Source organism: Lontra canadensis, unplaced genomic scaffold, assembly GCF_010015895.1.
Source record: "Lontra canadensis isolate GAN:19392208 unplaced genomic scaffold, GSC_riverotter_1.0 scaffold28, whole genome shotgun sequence".
NCBI classification, from domain to species: Eukaryota; Metazoa; Chordata; class Mammalia; order Carnivora; family Mustelidae; genus Lontra; species Lontra canadensis.
The window spans coordinates 16531149-16549202 of record NW_022631022.1 but is presented as its reverse complement, the minus strand read 5'-3'; the positions used below and the strand labels follow the sequence as shown (position 1 = coordinate 16549202).

General features: G+C 35.7%; 1 protein-coding gene across 12 annotated transcripts in view; it reads left to right on the top strand.

Moving 5' to 3' along the window:
* MYO9A (myosin IXA) overlaps positions 1-18054 on the top strand; it is a 305854-nt gene that overhangs the window by 174694 nt on the left and 113106 nt on the right. For all 12 annotated transcript variants that reach the window (XM_032864954.1, XM_032864953.1, XM_032864959.1 and 9 more), the window contains 3 exons: positions 9329-9472; positions 11461-11500; positions 17708-17830. In XM_032864954.1, the coding sequence (XP_032720845.1) occupies positions 9329-9472; positions 11461-11500; positions 17708-17830 (307 nt within the window). The remainder of the gene's footprint in view (positions 1-9328; positions 9473-11460; positions 11501-17707; positions 17831-18054) is intronic.

Below are 18054 nucleotides of genomic sequence, written 5' to 3'. Positions count from 1 at the left end.
GAGAGAGAGAGGGAAGCAGGCTCCCCACTGAGCAAAGAGCCCCATGCGGGACTCGATCCCAGGACCCTGGGATCATGACCTGAGCCGAAGGCAGCGGCTTAACCCACTGAGCCATCCAGGTGCCCCAATGATGTTGAACAATTTTTATATATTTTATGGCAATTTCTGTATTTTGAAATGCTGTTTGTTTACCCACATCTTTTCTTTAAAAAGTATTCTTTATAAGTTTTGTGTACTGGTCCCATTTCAGTTTCATGTTTCAAATGTATTCTCTCAGTTTGTAGCTTATCTTTCACTTTATTTAATGGTGCATTGTGGAGAACAAAAATTCTTACATTTTTAATTAGTTAAATATATTTTTTGTCTCTGATTTGTCCATATTACAGCTTGTTTTTAAAAATTCTTCCCTAGCCCCAAATCCTTTAGCCAGATTTTCCTCTAAAATTTTCTAATATTTATCACCATTTCAGCCCCAAGCTGAATTTGTCATTTGGCTGAATTTCTTCTGATTTTAAACAGGTAGCTGAAAGGAAAATATTTTGATTCCTTCATAACTAAACATGCTTTTATTCTAACCTCACACTTGATTGGTAATTTGCCTGTGTATAAAACTCTTGGTCAGAAATAATTTTTCTTCAGAATTTTGAAGAATTGCTACATTGCATTTTAGTTCTAACTTGCTGATTTCTGAGTCCTTGTTTTACATTGCTTTATAGAGATATAATTTACATACCACAAAGTTTCAGTCAGTTAAAATATATAGTTGAGTGGTGTTTGGTGTATTCAAGAGTTGGATAATCATTCCCAAATCTAAGTTGGAACATTTTAATCACTGCAGAAAGAAACTTCCTACTCAGTAGTTTCTCTCCATTCCTCATATTCTTGCCAATTTTAGGGAAACACTAATATACTTTTGGTCTCTACAGATATGCCTGTTCTGGAAATTTAGCATAAATAGAATCTTAAAATATGTGGCCTTTTGTGTGATACTTTTTTCGTTAAGCATGATATTTTCAAGTATAATCCACATTGTAGCCTGTACAAGTATTTCATTCCTTTTTATAGGAGAAGAACATTCCATTGTGTGGTTATTTTTTTTATACATTTATCAGTTGACAAACACTCAGGTTTCCCCCTTTTGGCTATTAAGAATAATGCTTCCCTGAACATTCATGTACAAGTGTTTGTATGGATATATGTTTTCCATTCTTTTGAGTATATACTTAGGAGTGAAATTTCTGGGCTAAATCTCTCTGTTTTGTTTAACATTTTGAGAAATTGCCAAACTATTTTACAAAGGGGCTGTGACACAACCTCTTTGACCTCAGCCGCAGCTAGAAACATCGCCAAAAGCAAGGGAAGCAAGGACAATAATGAACTATTGGGATTTCATCAAGATCAAAAGCTTTTGCACAGCAAAGGAAACAGTCAACAAAACCAAAAGACAACTGATAGAATGGGAGAAGATATTCGCAAATGACACTACAGACAAAGGGCTGATATCCAAGATTTATAAAGAACTCCTTAAACTCAACACCCAAGGAACAAATGATCCAATCAAGAAATGGGCAGAAGACATGAACAGACATTTCTGCAAAGAAGACATCCAGATGGCCAACAGACACATGAAAAAGTGCTCCACATCACTCAGCATCAGGGAAGCACATATCAAAACTACAATGAGACACCACCTCACCCCAGTCAGAATGGCTAAAATTAACAAGTCAGGAAATGACAGATGTTGGAGAGGATGCGGACAGATGGGGAACTCTTCTACACTGTTGGTGGGAATGCAAGCTGGTGCAAACACTCTGGAAAACAGCATGGAGGTTCCTCAGAAAGTTGAAAATAGAGCTACCGTACAACCCAGCAATCACACTACTGGGTATTGACCCAAAAGATAAAAATGTAGTGATCTGAAGGGGCACGTGCACCCGAATGTTTATAACAGCAATGTCCACGATAGCCAAACTATGGAAAGAACCTAGATGTCCATCAACAGACGAATGGATAAAGAAGATGTGGTATATATACACAATGGAATACTATGCAGCCATCAAAAGAAATGAACTCTTGCCATTTGCGACAATGTGCATGGAACTAGAGGGTATTATGCTAAGTGAAATAAGTTAATCAGAAAAAGACAATTATTATATGATCTCTCTGATATGAGGAATTTGAGAGTCAGGGCAGGGGGTTTGGGGGGTAGGGAAGGAAGAAATGAAACAAGATGGTATCAGGAGGGAGACAAACCGTAAGAGACTTAATCTCACAAAACAAACTGGGGGTTGCTGGGGGTGGGGGAGTATGGAGAAGGTAGTTAGGTAAAGTTAATATAAAATTTTAAAGATACTGTCTTGGCTATCCGAAAAGCATAGTTTAAAAAGAACTAATGGGAAAATATTTTAGGGTTACTCTCCATTTTTCAAAAGCAGTAGGTTTCAAAAGTAGTACAAAGGAGAAAATTCATAGAGTCCCGTGGACATTCTCTTCACTTAGCTTCCCTAAGTAACATCTCACATAGTAATGATAGTACATTATCAAAACCAGGAAATTTACATTGGCACATTAATATTAAGTAGACTACAGTTTTCACCATTTTTAGAAATCTGCATGTGTGTTTTTTTTTTTTTTAAAGATTTTATTTATTTATTTGACAGAGAGAGATCACAAATAGACAGAGAGGCAGGCAGAGAGAGAGGGAAGCAGGCTCCCCGCTGAGCAGAGAGCCCGATGCGGGACTCGATCCCAGGACCCCGAGATCATGACCTGAGCCGAAGGCAGCGGCTTAACCCACTGAGCCACCCAGGCGCCCCGGCATGTGTGTTTTTATAATAAATTTTTGCAGTTGTATCCCCATGTATATATTTGTGTAACTAATGCCACAATCAAGATACAGAACTCTCTCATCATCACAAAAATTCATTCATGATGCCTGTTTATATTTACCTGTGTCCCTGTGCTATCCTGTAGCAACCACTAGTGTGTTTGTCATTTTTCTAGTTTTATTATTTTGATAATGTTATATAAATATAATCATGTAGGATGAAACTGTTAGGGAGAAAAATCTTATGTTTAGTAGCTGGGGGCCTGTGAATTAAACTTACAAAAGACAGATTAACAGGAGAAAAAGCATATAATTTTTATTAATATTTTATGTGATGAGTATTCAGAGAAAAGAAGTGAAACTCCAAAGTGGTCTAACACCTGGGGGCTTATATACCCTTTTCATAAAAGAAAGAGGGTTTGGGCTTTAAGGGATGGTAAGATGTGGGGAAGTAACTAGGGAATATGTGGGGAACTGATGAAAGATGAGGGTTTTTTTAGTAAGGTTTATGTAAGTAAACTCATCTCAGTTCCTGCTCTCTTATCTCAGATGATTAAAAAGTTGCTCTCTGCTTCGTAATGGGGGAGAGGGGAACACTTTCACAAAGGGAAATTTATCTCCTGTTCTTAGGGGGTTAGGGAGAGAACTGACTCTTCATGTATCCGTTGATTCTTCTTAGTTCCCTTATGTGAAAGTAACGTAATTTGGGGTGATGTGTCCTAATCTCCTTCATAACGTTGAGATTAGTTCTCTTCACTGAACATGGTGCTTAATTTGTTAGGTTATTGAATGTATCCATAGTTGGTTTCTTTTTATTTCTGAGTAATCTACTTTTTTAGTATATTATTGAGGTGTAAGAGTTATTTATATATTCTAGATCTAGATCCCTTATGAGATACAGGACTTGAAAATACTTTTTCTTAGTCTATTAATTGTCCTTTCACTTTTCTTTTTTTTTTTAAATTTTATTTATTTATTTGACAGAACAAGATCACAAGTAGGCAGAGAGGCAGGCAGAGAGAAGAGAGAGAGGAGGAGAAAGCAGGCTCCCTGCTGAGCAGAGAGCCTGATGTGGGGCTTGATCCCAGGACCTGGGGATCATGACCCGAGCTGAAGGCAGAGGCTTTAACCCACTGAGCCACCTACGCGCCCCTGTCCTTTCACTTTTCTTATGGTGTTGCTTGAAGTGTAAAATTTTTAATTTTAAAGAAGTCTAACTTACTTGTTTTTCTTTTTGTTAAACTTTTGTTATATTTAAGAAATCATTAGGCCAAATCACAAAGGTTTACTGCTTATGGTTTCATCTTCTAAGAGTTTTATAGCTTTAGTTTTAAATTTAGATCTATGATTGATTTTGAGTTGATTTTGTATATGTTGAGAGAGCTCCAACTTTCTTCTTTTGCATGTGGATATCCAATCACCTCAGCACCATTTGTTGAAGATACTCCCTTTTCCTGTTAAATAATCTTGATGCCTTTATCAGAACTCAGTTGACCCTAAATAGAAGTTTCTGGATTCTCAACTTTATCCTTATGCCAGTACCATGTTGTCTTAAGTACTGTAGCTTTTTAATAGATGTACAAATCAGGAACTGTAATTCTTCTAGCTTTGTTCTTTTCAACATTGTTTTGGCTGTTCTGGGTTCTTTGCATTTCCGTTTGCACTTAAGGATTATCTTGTTATTTTCTGCAAAAAGACAGCTGGGGTTTTTACTAGAGTTGTATTGAATCTATAGATTAATTTGAAAAGTACTATCAGAATATCTTTTCACTTATTTGAGATTTTATTCTTTTAACAATATCTTTTAGTGTACAAGTCTTACACTTCTTTTGTTAAATTTACTCCTAAGTATTACATTATTTTCATGCTGTTTTGTGAGTTTTTTGCTTTTATAATCTATTATTCATTCCCAAAATATAGAAATATAATTGAATTTTTAAACCTTGCTTAGGTTAATCTATTAGTTTTGATAGTTGCTTAGTGGATTCCTTCAAGTATTCCATATGTAAGATCATGTCATATGTGAATAAATATAAATTTACTTTTTTTCCAATTTGGATATCTTTTTTTTTTTTTCTTACTTACTGTCCTGATTCGAAATTTCAGTAGTGTTACTGGGTATTTACCCCAAAGATATAGATGTAGTGAAAAGAGGGGCCATATGTACCCCAGTGTTCATTGCAGCAATGGCCACGGTCACCAACTTGTGGAAAGAACCAAGATGCCCTTCAACGGACCAATGGATAAGGAAGATGTGGTCCATATACACTATGGAGTATTATGCCTCCATCAGAAAGGATGAATACCCAACTTTTGTATCAACATGGACAGGACTGGAGGAGATAATGCTGAATGAAAAAGTCAAGCAGAGAAAGTCAACTATCATATGGTTTCACTTACTTGTGGAACATAAGTAATAACATGAAGGACAGTAGGAGAAGGAAAGGAAAAGTGAATTGGGGGAAATTGGAGGGGAAGACAAAGCATGAGAGACTGTGGACTCTGAGAAACAAACTGAGGGTTTTGGAGGGGAGGGGGTGGGGGGATGGGTGAGCCTTGTGGTGGATAGGAAGGCACGTATTGCATGGAGTACTGGGTATGGTGATAAACAATGAATCTTGGGACACTGAAAAAATAAAAGAAAATTTAAAAAAAAATTTTGGTAGTGTTGAATAAGAGTGGCTAGAGGTCACGTCCTTGTCTTATTCCTGATATTAGTGGGAAATCTTGCAGGTTTGTTTCTTTTTTAATCATTAAGCATAATGTTCTTTTTTTTTTTTTTAATAGATGTCCTTTTTCTGATTCTTGAGCCTTTGTTTGTGACATCTGTTCTCTACACTTAAGTACCAGAGTTTTATAGGATCTGTCTAGAAACTCTTTTGTTGGATCTTGAGTCTACTTCATCTATTTTATTAAGACTTTTCATCTTGTTTTGTTTTGATTTATAAGAAATAATCTCTCCTAAATCTCTAAATCTGTTATTAGGGAAAAATCTTGAAGTTATCCTTAATTTCTGCTTTCTCATACATTCCCCATTTGGTCCATCAGCAGGTTACATTGGCTGTACTGTAAAATGATATCCAGAATCTCACTGTTTTTTGTTTGTTTGTTTTGTTTTGTTTTTGTAAAGATTTTATTTACTTTTGTATTTGAGAGAGAGAATGAAGGAGAGAGCATGAGAGGGGGAAGGTCAGAGGAGAAGCAGACTCCCTGCTGAGCAGAAAGCCTGATATGGGACTTGATCCCTGGACCCTGGGATCATGACCTGAGCCAAAGACAGTCACTTAACCGACTGAGCCACCCAGGTGCCCCAATCTCACTGTTGTGAATTCCTTTCAGTGCTATTGCCATGGTATGAATAACTGTAAGAGCCTCCTAAAATACTCTCCTTGCTTTTATCCTTGGCCCCTCAAACAGTATTCAATATAGCAACCAGATCATTATTTTAATAAAATGAATACATAAATATGTATAATATAAAATATATTTTAATATAAAAAAGCTGAATCAGGGGCACCTGGGTGGCTCAGTGGATTAAGCCTCTGCCTTCAGCTCAGGTCATGATCTCAGGGTCCTGGGATGTAGCACCGCATCAGGCTCTCTGCTCAGCGGGTGGCCTGCTTTCCCCTTCCCCTCTGCCTGCCTCTCTGCCTACTTGTGATCTCTCACTCTCTGTCAAATAAAATCTTTTTAAAAATGCTGAATCATGTTAGTGTTTTCCTAAAAGTTCTTTGTCATTCTTTCTCATTCCCATTAAAAGCCAAAAATTCTGGGGTGCCTGGGTGGCTCAGTGGGTTAGGCATCTGACTTTGGCTTGGGTCATGATCCGGGGATCCTGGGATGGAGCCCTGTGTCAGGTGTGTTGGCACCTTGCTCGGTAGAGAGTCTGCTCCTCCCTCTCCTTCTCTCCTCCCTACCCCCAGCTGCTCATGCTCTCTCTCTCTCTCTCTCAAATAAATAAATAAAATCTTTAAAAAAAAAAAAAGGTCAAAAATTCTATCATTTCCTAGAGGGTATAGGTAAGTAACATGACTTCCTCCTCTGTCTCTGACTTGGTGTACCATTTTTCCTCTGTTTACCCCATTCCAGCCTTCCTGATTTATTATTTATTTGTCAAAGAGAAAGAACAGCAGGCAGAGCAAGAAGCAGACTCCCTGCTGAGTAGGGAGCCTGATGTGGGACTCCATCCCAGGACTCCAGGATCATGACCTGAGCTGAAAGCAGACACTTGACCGACTGAGCCACCCAGGCGTCCCAACTGATTTATTTAATATATCTCATTCATCAACAAGATTCCTGCCTCCTAAACTGTGTGTTTGCTCTTCTCTCTGAGTAGAGTGCTCTTTTTCCAGATAACTGCTTGATTTGCTTTTTTATCTCCTTCACATCTCTGTTTAAATGGAGTCTGACTCATGGGGCCTCTCCTGACTTCCCTATTAAAGTCTAGCATCCTGGCATTATTCTTCTTCTATGTTTAAAATTGCTCCTTAGCACCTATTATTCGACATACAATTATTTCTTATGTGTTTGTTGGTTTTTTTTTTCTTTTATTTGAATTTAAGTAATTTGAAGATGCTAGAAAAAAATTGGTACTAGTTGGTGCTCAATAAATATTTTTGAATGAGGGGATATATTCTGCATTTTCATTGGTGTTACATTTTTAATTTTTTGGAGATTTTCATTTCTCTGTTTTCTCAATTTTTAAATTTTTCATAGTATCTTTATAGATGTAATATTTTTTTCTTCTAGAAATATTACTGATAGCTTTAAAAAATCTTTTTATACTTCAAGTTGTTTATGTCATGATTGTTTTTGTCTCTGTTTCATGCTAGGGGCTTTCCTCTGATGTCTAGTGAACTGTGGTCAACTGTATATTCATACAGAAACACTAAAAAGCTAATTGGAATCTGATTAATTGGGTGTCTAATGTCTAATGTCTGGAACATACCAGTATATCTTTGGGTCTTTCCTCTTAGACTGGTCAGATTCCACACAAAAGTTTATTTTAATTTTCTTTTTGGAGCAGATAGTCCCAGCTGCCAGCATTCTGGAGCCAGTAGGGTAAGAGGACTGGCAATCTATTTTCAGTATTTTCTTTTTTAAAAGATTTTATTTATTTATTTGTCAGAGAGAGAGAGAGAGAGAGAGACAGAAACAGAGCACAAGCAGGGGGAGCAGCAGAAAGAGGCAGAAGCAGACTCCCCACTGAGCAGGGAACCTGATGTGGGACTCGATCCCAGAACCCTGGGATCATGATCTGAGCCAAAGGCAGACACTTAACCAACTAAGCCACCCATGAGTCCCTATCTTCAGTATTTTTTTGACTTTTGTAAAGTATAATTACCCCAGTTGTGCCTGGTGCTGTGTAGCCCTTGGACTTTCTCTTTCATCCTCTTGCTTAGATAAAGGAGGAATGGTTATCAGGCTGCATGGAGTTCTAACTGCTTTTAAACTGACTTTCAACTAGTGCTCTTGTTCTTAACCCACATTTCCACCACTTCCACAGGTACCTGGTGCCAGCAGCCCTAGAGTCTTTGGGAGTTTTGTAAATATGGGGGCTTCTCAGTCTTCTTCCACAGCCAGTTTAAGATTGCTTTCTATAGGAACCTCTGGGTGGCTCAGTTGGTGAAGGGTCTGCCTTCCGCTCAGGTCATGATCCCATGGTGCTGGGATTGAGTCCTAAATTGGGCTCCTTGCTTGGTGGGAAGCCTGATTCTCCCTCTACTTGAGCTCTCTCTCTGACAAAATCTTAAAAAAGAAAAAAAAAAGAAAAAAGAAGGTTGCTTTCCATATTTGCTTTCCATATTTCAAAACTCTGTTACTGTTGTCCCTTATTATATATATTTTTTATTATTAGGTGTTTATTCCCTTAAAAATTATTGTATTAAATGTTCACAGGTTTCTGGAGGAATCCAAATATGTGGCCAATTTGATATTTTACCTGGAAAGCCCCTATTAATTCTTCATATATTAATCACTGATAATTTTATCTGTTTTGTTCACTCCTCTATCTCCAGCAGCTAGAATAGTGCTCAGCCCATAGAAGATGCTTAGTAACCTTGGTAGATACTAGTGAATGAGTGTGTGACCTCCCAGAAAGAAATTAAATATTCCATAGAATGGAGCAGCCTATTAGGTTTGTAGATTCCTTCAGTAGTTTTTGGAAGTTCTAAAATCTAACAAAGACAAAAACATCACATTATGTATAATACCTTTTATTACTTACTGATTGTAAATAATTTAATAGATTCAAAGATTTTAGCTATATTATATGCTCATCTACGTATACATTTGTATTTGAATGTACCAGAATCCGTAGAAAAGATTAGTTCAAATTGATTGGTAATCTCTGTTGTAATATAATTTTATGCTGGTTTAGCTTTTTCCTAAATTTTGTCTTTAGTTGTTTAAAGTTTCAGGTTTTACTTATTTAAGCAATTTGGAGAATGTTAGATATGTCTCAGTTAACTAAAGCAAATTGTACTTATTTGATTTTTACAGAGATACATTTGATATTGCATGGAATGGCAGAACTGGGATTCGTCAGAGCAGACTATCGAGTAGCACCTCTTTGCTTGATAAGGATGGGATATTTGCTAATTCAGCTAGCAGCAAACTCTTGGAGAGAGCCCATGGAATTCTCATGTTAGTATTGATCAGAAATGTGGATTGCTTTTTATGATTAGTTTATAATTTCTGGCTGAAAAATAAGAGGGATAATGGTGAATCATTTTCATGAGTAGAATTTTGAGCAAAACAAATGAATCAAAAGTTGTATTTAAAGCCGTGAATTTCATGCATTAAGAAGCTGGTGGGTGGTTTGTTTGTTTTCATCTCACTAGGAGAATCATGGTTGGATATACTCGTAGAGATGATGATTATTCTTTGACAGACCCTACCTCCAAATAGAGAAAAAAACTTTTAGCTCCTTTTAGGATTCCCAGTCTTGAACCACAAATGTCCTTTAATTTGGACAGTTCTAAGAAACTGGGCAGTAAAATCCCATATAAAATGGTGACTGGGCCTTCCAGAATGTTAGGTACAACAGCCCCTGTTTCTATTATGGTGACTTGAATGTCAGATTTAGGGCCCCATCTCAAAAAAAATTGGCTTTGACTTTTTGTAACTTAGAAGAAGCACTTTGTGAGATGTTTGTATAACATTCAAGAGCCTGTCTTTCTACCAAACAATAAACTAGAAAGAACCATGAAAAAAAATGGTGACTGGGAGCATGTATAGTGATACATTACCTTTATCCAGCCTGCCATTCCTCATTACCTGAGTATAGGACTGGTTTGAAGACATAAATATAACTATGCAGGGTGGACCAGTAAAAAATTATTAGCTCCCTGTATCCACATATTTCAGACACTATTTTTGGGCCACTAGCTAGCTAGATGTATGACTAAATTGGATTCTTTAATCCCTAAGTTAATGCTTATCAGTGCTATCAGTTTAAGTCTTGCTATACTATAGACCTGTAAATTAACTCATTTAATCCTCACAGCAATTTTAAGAGGTTGGTGGTATTATCATCCTCATTTTACATTATTACATTCTACACTATTTTACATTATCACATTGATGAAACTGAGACTTAGAGAAGTTAAAAGTTCTACCCAAGTGGGATTTAGATTTAGGTAGAGTTTAGATTCAAGCTCAGACCTTTCTGACTCCCCATTTCATGTTCATAAGCCTTGGGCATTATTTCTTTTCTTTTCTTTATCTGTTAAAAAATCTTGATGTAAATATAATATTGAATTATAAACAAGGAAAAAAGAGAATTTTTAATTTTTTAAAAAGATTTTACTTATTTGTTAGATATTGCACAAGCAGTGGGAGTGGCAGGCAGAGAGAGAAGCAGATTGAGCAGGGAGCCCGATGTGGGCCTGATCCCAGGACCTTGGAATCATGACCTGAGGCAGACACTTAACCAGCTGAGCCACTGAGGCGTTCCAAGAATTTTTGATTTCTAAAAGGGGAAAGTCATAAGTTTTTTTAAATAAGTATATTGTAAAAATCCATGAAATTAGGCATCTATTTAAAGTCTTAAAATGGGGGCTCCTGGGTGGCTCAGTGAGTTAAAGCCTCTGCCTTCAGCTCTAGTCATGATCCCAGGGTCCTGGGATGGAGCCCCACATCGGGCTCTCTGCTCAGCAGGGAGCCTGCTTCCTCCTCTCTCTCTCTACCTGCCTCTCTGCCTACTTGTGATCTCTGTCTGTCAAATAAATAAATAATACATATATTCTTCAAAAAATAAATAAATAAATAAAGGCTTAAAATGACAGAAGCAAAGTCTCTATAGATATAAGAAAATGGAACTTTATTAATGTCCAAAAGAAGACAATTTTAGTTTTGAATGTACAACATTACATTACTGATTATCAGGCTTAAATCTGTTTATACCAGTATCACAGAGCAGGCATTTCTTTTCTTGTTCTCTTTTCCTTGCTTATTTTTCATTACCAAAGGTGCTGCTTAGTTGAATCATTCAGTGTGTTCATATAAAGGATCTATATCTTGGAAATGGATATATAATATATTATTTTAGTAGAGGCTGGAAATTATTCATATGTACAGTCATTTTTTCTAATAGTTTCTTATTTTTCAAATGTAATGATTTGTCTGTATAGGAGAAACAAAAATTTCAAGTCCAAGCCTGGCCTTCCAAAGGTGAGTATTATGAAAAACTTTTTTCTCTTTGTGCCTTACACCCTATTTAATTTTTTATTCCTCATGCAAACAGTCTTTATAAATAATCAAACATAAGCAATACCTTAATTGTACCCAAGATAGGGATTAATTTTGTGTAATTAGTTAGATCCATTTTAGAAATAACACTGGATGTTAGGGAATGGCTAGGTTTAGTGGTTCAGGTAAATATTTGTGATATATCTCATATTCTAGTGTTTGAAAGCATCTGAATTATAAATATTAATTTTCGTTGAGTAATTGTACCTTTACACCTTTTCTTGTATCCTTAAGCCAGGTTAAGGTCAAATTTTGAATTTTACCTGATTTTAAATAATTTCTAATTAGTACTTATCTTACTTATTATCCTTTAGCACTAGTCAGCCAAGTTTTTCTGTAAAGGTCCAGATAAGCTCACAGAACTCTAGTCTTTGTTAACTACTTAACTGTGCTATTGTAGCACAAATGCAGCTATAGACAATATGTAACTGAGTAAATGTGACTATATTCCAGTAAATCTTTATTTTTGGACATTGAAATTTGAATTTCACATAATTTATCACATGTCCTTAAATATTATTTTAGTGTTTTTTTCAACCATATAAAAACAGTGGATAAAATTTGGCCCATGGCTTTAATTTTCCTACCATGAGCTACATAGTAGATTTTTGGATGGCATTCCAAAAGTATTAAGTTTACTAAAGGAAGAAAAATCTCTTTCTTTCTCTTGTACCATCCCAAAGAAGGAAATCTGTCACTTGTCACCTTTTTTGATGAATTCCGAATTTTAAAAACAAAACTAAGAAAGAACTGTTTATTCTCATGATTCTCTAGTTTAAAAAACAAACAAACAAAAAAATATGAGGTTATTATTTCTTCTACTTAAAGCCTCTTAGGTTTCCAAAGAAAATGTAATGCACTGCTTATGTGGTTTCTGGTAGTGGTAGATATTTTTTTTTTTTAAGATTTTTATTTATTTATTTGAGAGAGAGAATGAAAGAGAGCATGAGAGGGGGGAGGGTCAGAGGGAGAATCAGTAGCCTAATGCAGGACTCAATCCCAGGACCCAGGACCATGACCTGAGCTGAAGGCAGACGCTCAACCAACTGAGCCACCCAGGTGCCCAGCAGATACTGTTTTAAACCATGAAGCACAAAGAAAATTTATGTTACGTGGTTTGTAATTATACTCCTGTCATGAAAAGATTTTATGTAAAGAAAAAGGATACCGCTTTATCATCAAACATCTTATCTTTTCATTTGTGTCTCTTTTTCCTTCACTGTCTCTTTAGTCTTTTGTTTTTGTTTCAAGTTTTTATTTAAATTCTAGTTAGTTAACATGCAGTGTAATATTGGTTTCAGGGGTAGAAATTAGGGATTCATCTCTTATATAGAACACCCAGTGCTTATCACAAGTGCCCTCCTTAATACCTATACTCCACTCAACTCCCTCCATCAATCCTCAGTTTGTTCTCTATAGTTAATAGTTTCTTATGGTTTGCCTCCCCCTCCTTTTTCTTCTTCCCCTACACCGTTTTGTTTCTTAAATTACACATGAGTGAAATTGTATGGTATTTGTCTTTCTCTGACTTACTTCATTCTAGCTCTATCCATGTTGTTGCATATGGCAAGATTTTAATCTTTCTGATGGCTGAGTAATATATCACACTACATATATATATATATATATATATCGCATTTTCTTTATCCATTCATCAGTTGATGGACATTTGGGCTCTTTCTGAAATTGGCCTTTTAGTATTTTGAATGCCACCACTGGGTCTAGCTATTTCTACCATTCTTTTTACTCTCCTCAAATGAATAACTTCTCTTTAAACTTCATATGGTTTAAAAATATTCATGTTGGCTACACCTGAAATAAAGAATTCTATTCAGTTATCAGTCACAGGAATCTCTTCTATTTCTCTATTTATTTTTATTGACGTATAATTTATATACAGTGTTGTACTAGTTTCAGTTTACAACATGTTGATTCATTGATTCTCTTTGTTACTCAGTGTTCACCACCTGTCACCAACAACGTTATTATAATGTTACTGGCTATATTCCCTATGCTGTACTTTTCATCTATGTCACTTTTTTATTTTATAACTAGAAGTTTGTATTTCTTAATCCCCTCTATTTCACCCCTTCCCTCTGGAAACAATCACTTTTTTTTTTTTTTTTCTGTATGAGTCTGTTCATTCATTTTGTTTTCTGGATTTCACATCTAAGTGAAATCATATGGTATTTGTCTTTCTCTGTCTTACTTCTCTTAGCATAATACCCTCTTGATCTATCCAAGTTGTGACAGATGCCTAGATCTCATTCTTTTTTATGGCTGAGTAATAGCCCTATTGTGTATATGTGTGTGTTTCAATACATATACCTTACCTCTTCTTCATCCATTCATTTGTTGAGTGTCTGTTGGATTGCTTCCATATCTTGGCTTTTGTAAATAATGTTGCAATAAACATAGGGGTGTGTATATGTCTGAATTAGTGTTTTCGTTTTCTTTGGGTAAATACTGAGTAGTGGAATTATTGAATCATACGGTATTTCTATTTTTAATTTTTTGAGGAACCTGCATACTATTTTTCATAGTGGCTGTACCTATTTAGGTTCCACCAATAGTGCATGAGGGTTTCCTTTTCTCCACATACTCACTAACACTTGTTATTTCTTGTCTTTCTGATGCTAGCCATTCTGATAGGTATAAGGTGCTATCTCTTGTGGCTTTGATTTGTATTTCCTTGATAATGAGTGCTTTTGAGCATTTCTTCCTGTGTCTATTGACCATCTATATGTCTTCTTTGGAAAATGTCTCTTTGGTTCTATGCCCATTTCTTACTTGCTTCATTTTTATTAACCCCTTCTTGGTTATATCATTTGCAGATATCTTCTCCCATTTATTTTGTTGCCTTTTCATTTGGTTGATGGTTTCCTTTACTGTGCAAAGGCTTTTTATTTTGATGTAGTTCTAGTATTTATTTTTGCTTTTGTTTCCCTTACCTAAGGAGACATATCTAGAAAAATGTTGCTAAGGCTGGTGTTCAGAGGGATTACTGCTTATGTTTTTTTCTAGGGTTTTTATGGTTTTGGGTCTCACATTTAGGCCTTTAATCCAAATTTGAGTTTACTTTTGAGTATGGTGTGAGAAAGTGGTCCAGTTTCACTCTTTTGCATGTAGCTGTTCAATTTTCCCAATACCTTTTATTGAAGCGTTCTTTCCGCATTGTATATTCTTGTCTTCTTTGTCACAGATTGATCATGTAAGCGTGGGTTTATTTCTGGGCTCTGTATTCTGTTATATTGACTTTATGTCTGTTTTGGTGCCAGTACCATAGTTTCGATTAATACAGCTTGGTGTAGTATATCTTGAAATCTGGGATTTTGATACCTCCAGTTTTGTTCTTCATTTTCCAAGTTGCTTTGGCTATTCAGGGTCTTTTGTGGTTCCTTACCAATTGTAAGATTATTTTCCTACTTATGTGAAAAATGCTTTTGGTATTTTGATAGGGATTGCATTGAATCTATAGATTGCTTTGGGTAGTATGGGCATTCTAACAAATATTAACTCTTCCAAGTCTTGAGCATGGAATATGTTTCCATTCATTTGTCATCTTTAGTTTCTTTCATCAGTGTATTTTAGTTTTCATAGTACAGGTCTTTAACCCTCTTGATTAAGTTTATTCAAAGGTATTTTAATCTATTTGGTGCAATTGCAAATGGAACTGTTTTCTTAATTTCTCTTTCTGCTATTCATTATTAGTGTATAGAAACAACAGATTTTTGATATTAATTTTGTATTCTGTAACCACTGCATTCGTTTATTATTTCTAATAGTTTTGTGTCAGTCTTTAGAGTTTTTTATGTATAATATTATGTCATTTGCTAACAGTATCAGTTTAACTTCCTCTTTATCAACATGGCTGCCTCTTACATTTTTGTTTTTGTTGTCTGACTGCTGGGGCTAGGACTTCCAGTACTATGTTGAATAAAAATGACAAGAGGAAAGCAGTGGATATCCTTGTGTTGTTCCTAATTATATGGTATTTTGTCAGAGTAGTTGCAAATAGTTTTCCGTGTCAGTAAATTCAGGTTACAGTATGTTTATGAACCGTGTAGTATTTAGTTGTATGGCTAAAGCAGACTTTATGAAAATAATTCTATATAATTATATATCTCTTGTTTTTCACTGTTTTTTGAAGTACATTGTCAGAAATAACTTTCAGATCTTCTTTGATAATCTCCTTAAATAAATACCTATAAGTGAAATTGTTTATCGGGAAAGTTATACTGATTTACATTCCTAAGAACAGTGCATAATTATGTTTATTTGTTCACAATTTTGCAAATACTAGGTTTTGTTAGTCTTTGTTATGTTGCCAATCTGATATGCAGAAATTCTGTTCTTTTTTTCAGAAAATCTGTTTTTTTTTTTTTTTAAAGGTTTTATTTATTTGAAAGTGAGAAAGCAAGAATAAGCTGGGGGGAGGGGGGAGGAGAGAGGGAGAAGCACAGATTCTCCACAGAGCAGGGAGCTCCAATGGCCGGCTTGATCTCTCTGAGATCAGAATCTGAGCTGAAAGCAGATGTTTAACCGACTGAGCCACCCAGGTGCCCCAGAAAATCTCTTCAAAAGAAATGTTCTTTTCTTTGATTATAAGTCAGGTTGAATGATTGTCATTATGTTATTTGTCATTTGTGCTTTATTTGAGAATCAGCTGTTTCAGGTCTTTTGTTCATTTATAATTGTGGGATGAGTTTTTAAAGGAATTTTTATAGTTCTTATGTATAGATAATAAGTATTTGTCATTGTTGGAAAAATTTTATTTAGTTGCATTTGTTAAAATATGTATTATACTTGTTGCCACTTGAAGGTTTATATTTTTAAGTGTTTATATTGTCAAAATAAATATTTTTAGACTTAAATTTGTCATGTTTTTAACTCAGTTCTGTGCTTCTCATACAATACAATTTTTAGTACTTTTTGAATAACCTTATATAGTTGTACATATGTATAGATACATTCTTTCCATGGCCAGACTCACTGCCATAATTATGGTATGATTTTAAAAATTGTGAATGGCTACAAAAGCTCCCAAATACTTCATTAATATCCTATTTTATATTCTTCAGTTGCTTTATGTATAACTCCTATCTTATTATTGTAAGATTAGTATATCGGGATTATGGTTGATAGGGTTGATGTTTTATTTTGTTTTTCTCTGTATGTTTCTGGTTTATGTGTGTAGCCTTTGGATTGAATTTAACTTATTGTCTCTGTGAATCAGGATGCAGTTACAGATAATAATAGTAACTGTGGATTTTTTTTTAAAGATTTTATTTATTTATTTGACACAGAGAGAGAGAGATCCAAGTAGGCAGAGAGGCAGGCAGAGAGAGAAGGGGAAGCAGGCTCCCCGCCAAGCAGAGAGCCCAATGCGGGGCTCAATCCCAGGACACTGGGATCATGACCCGAGCCGAAGGCAGAGGCTTAACCCACTGAGCCACCGAGGCACCCCAACTGTGGATATTTTTAAGTAGAAAAGGACTTAATTCAAAGAGGCACTTACAAAATCATTAGAAGTCTTGGAGTTTCTAAGTGTAGTGCAGAACTGACTCCTGCTGTAATCAGCTAGGAAAGTAGGAAACTACCATTCTACCTGCTGCTTCCAGGCAAACACTACCTGTAGTATGATCCAGGAATCAGAAAGGAGCAGCTACAACTATTGGCTCCAGGGCTAAGGTGCATTTACCCAGAGTTTCAGTGACAACACAAATTCTCTGTACTCTGCCTCTCTACTCATAAAGGTAGTACCTGGACTTTGGGATCACAAAAAAGCTAAAGTACTTTGATGTGCCTGCTTGTCAGAAGAAACAGAAGCTCGTAATCAAAGTCTGGTTCAGTTATATCTTTCTAGTTTCACATGTGGGATTTTAAATGATAAGCTTAAATTGCATCTGGAGCCCAGATGCAAGAGAATTTGAGAAATGCAGTTTTCTTTTTAGTTGGAAAGCTTCTGCAGGAAAACAGGAGGAAGATGGATGGATGTTGAATATCCAATCTCTCATATTCACCATAGTCATTATACATAGGTGATAATGAAAACTGGATTATAACTTTGTTTTTCCTGTTCTTTGATTAATTTATGTGAGGAATATGATTTTTCTCGCTTCTTTCTAGCACTTGCTAGAGGTAAATTCTTTAAAGCACCTGACAAGACTGACGCTACAGGATCGCATCACCAAGTCTCTTCTTCATTTGCACAAGAAGAAAAAGCCTCCCAGTATCAGTGCCCAGTTTCAGGTTATTTCTTATTTTACCTTTTTATAAAAAGGCTTTCTTTAGAGGACTCTATTTCATTCAGAATGACATTGAAAAGTCAAGATCATCTTCAAGATACCTGAATGGAAGATGATACATATGACTTAAAAGCCATATTATAGTGGTCATTTTGGAGAGAAGTAACAGGGGTGGAAAAGTCAGCTGTCTCTCTTTTTCATCCCTTTATGTGTGGGTGGTGGATATCC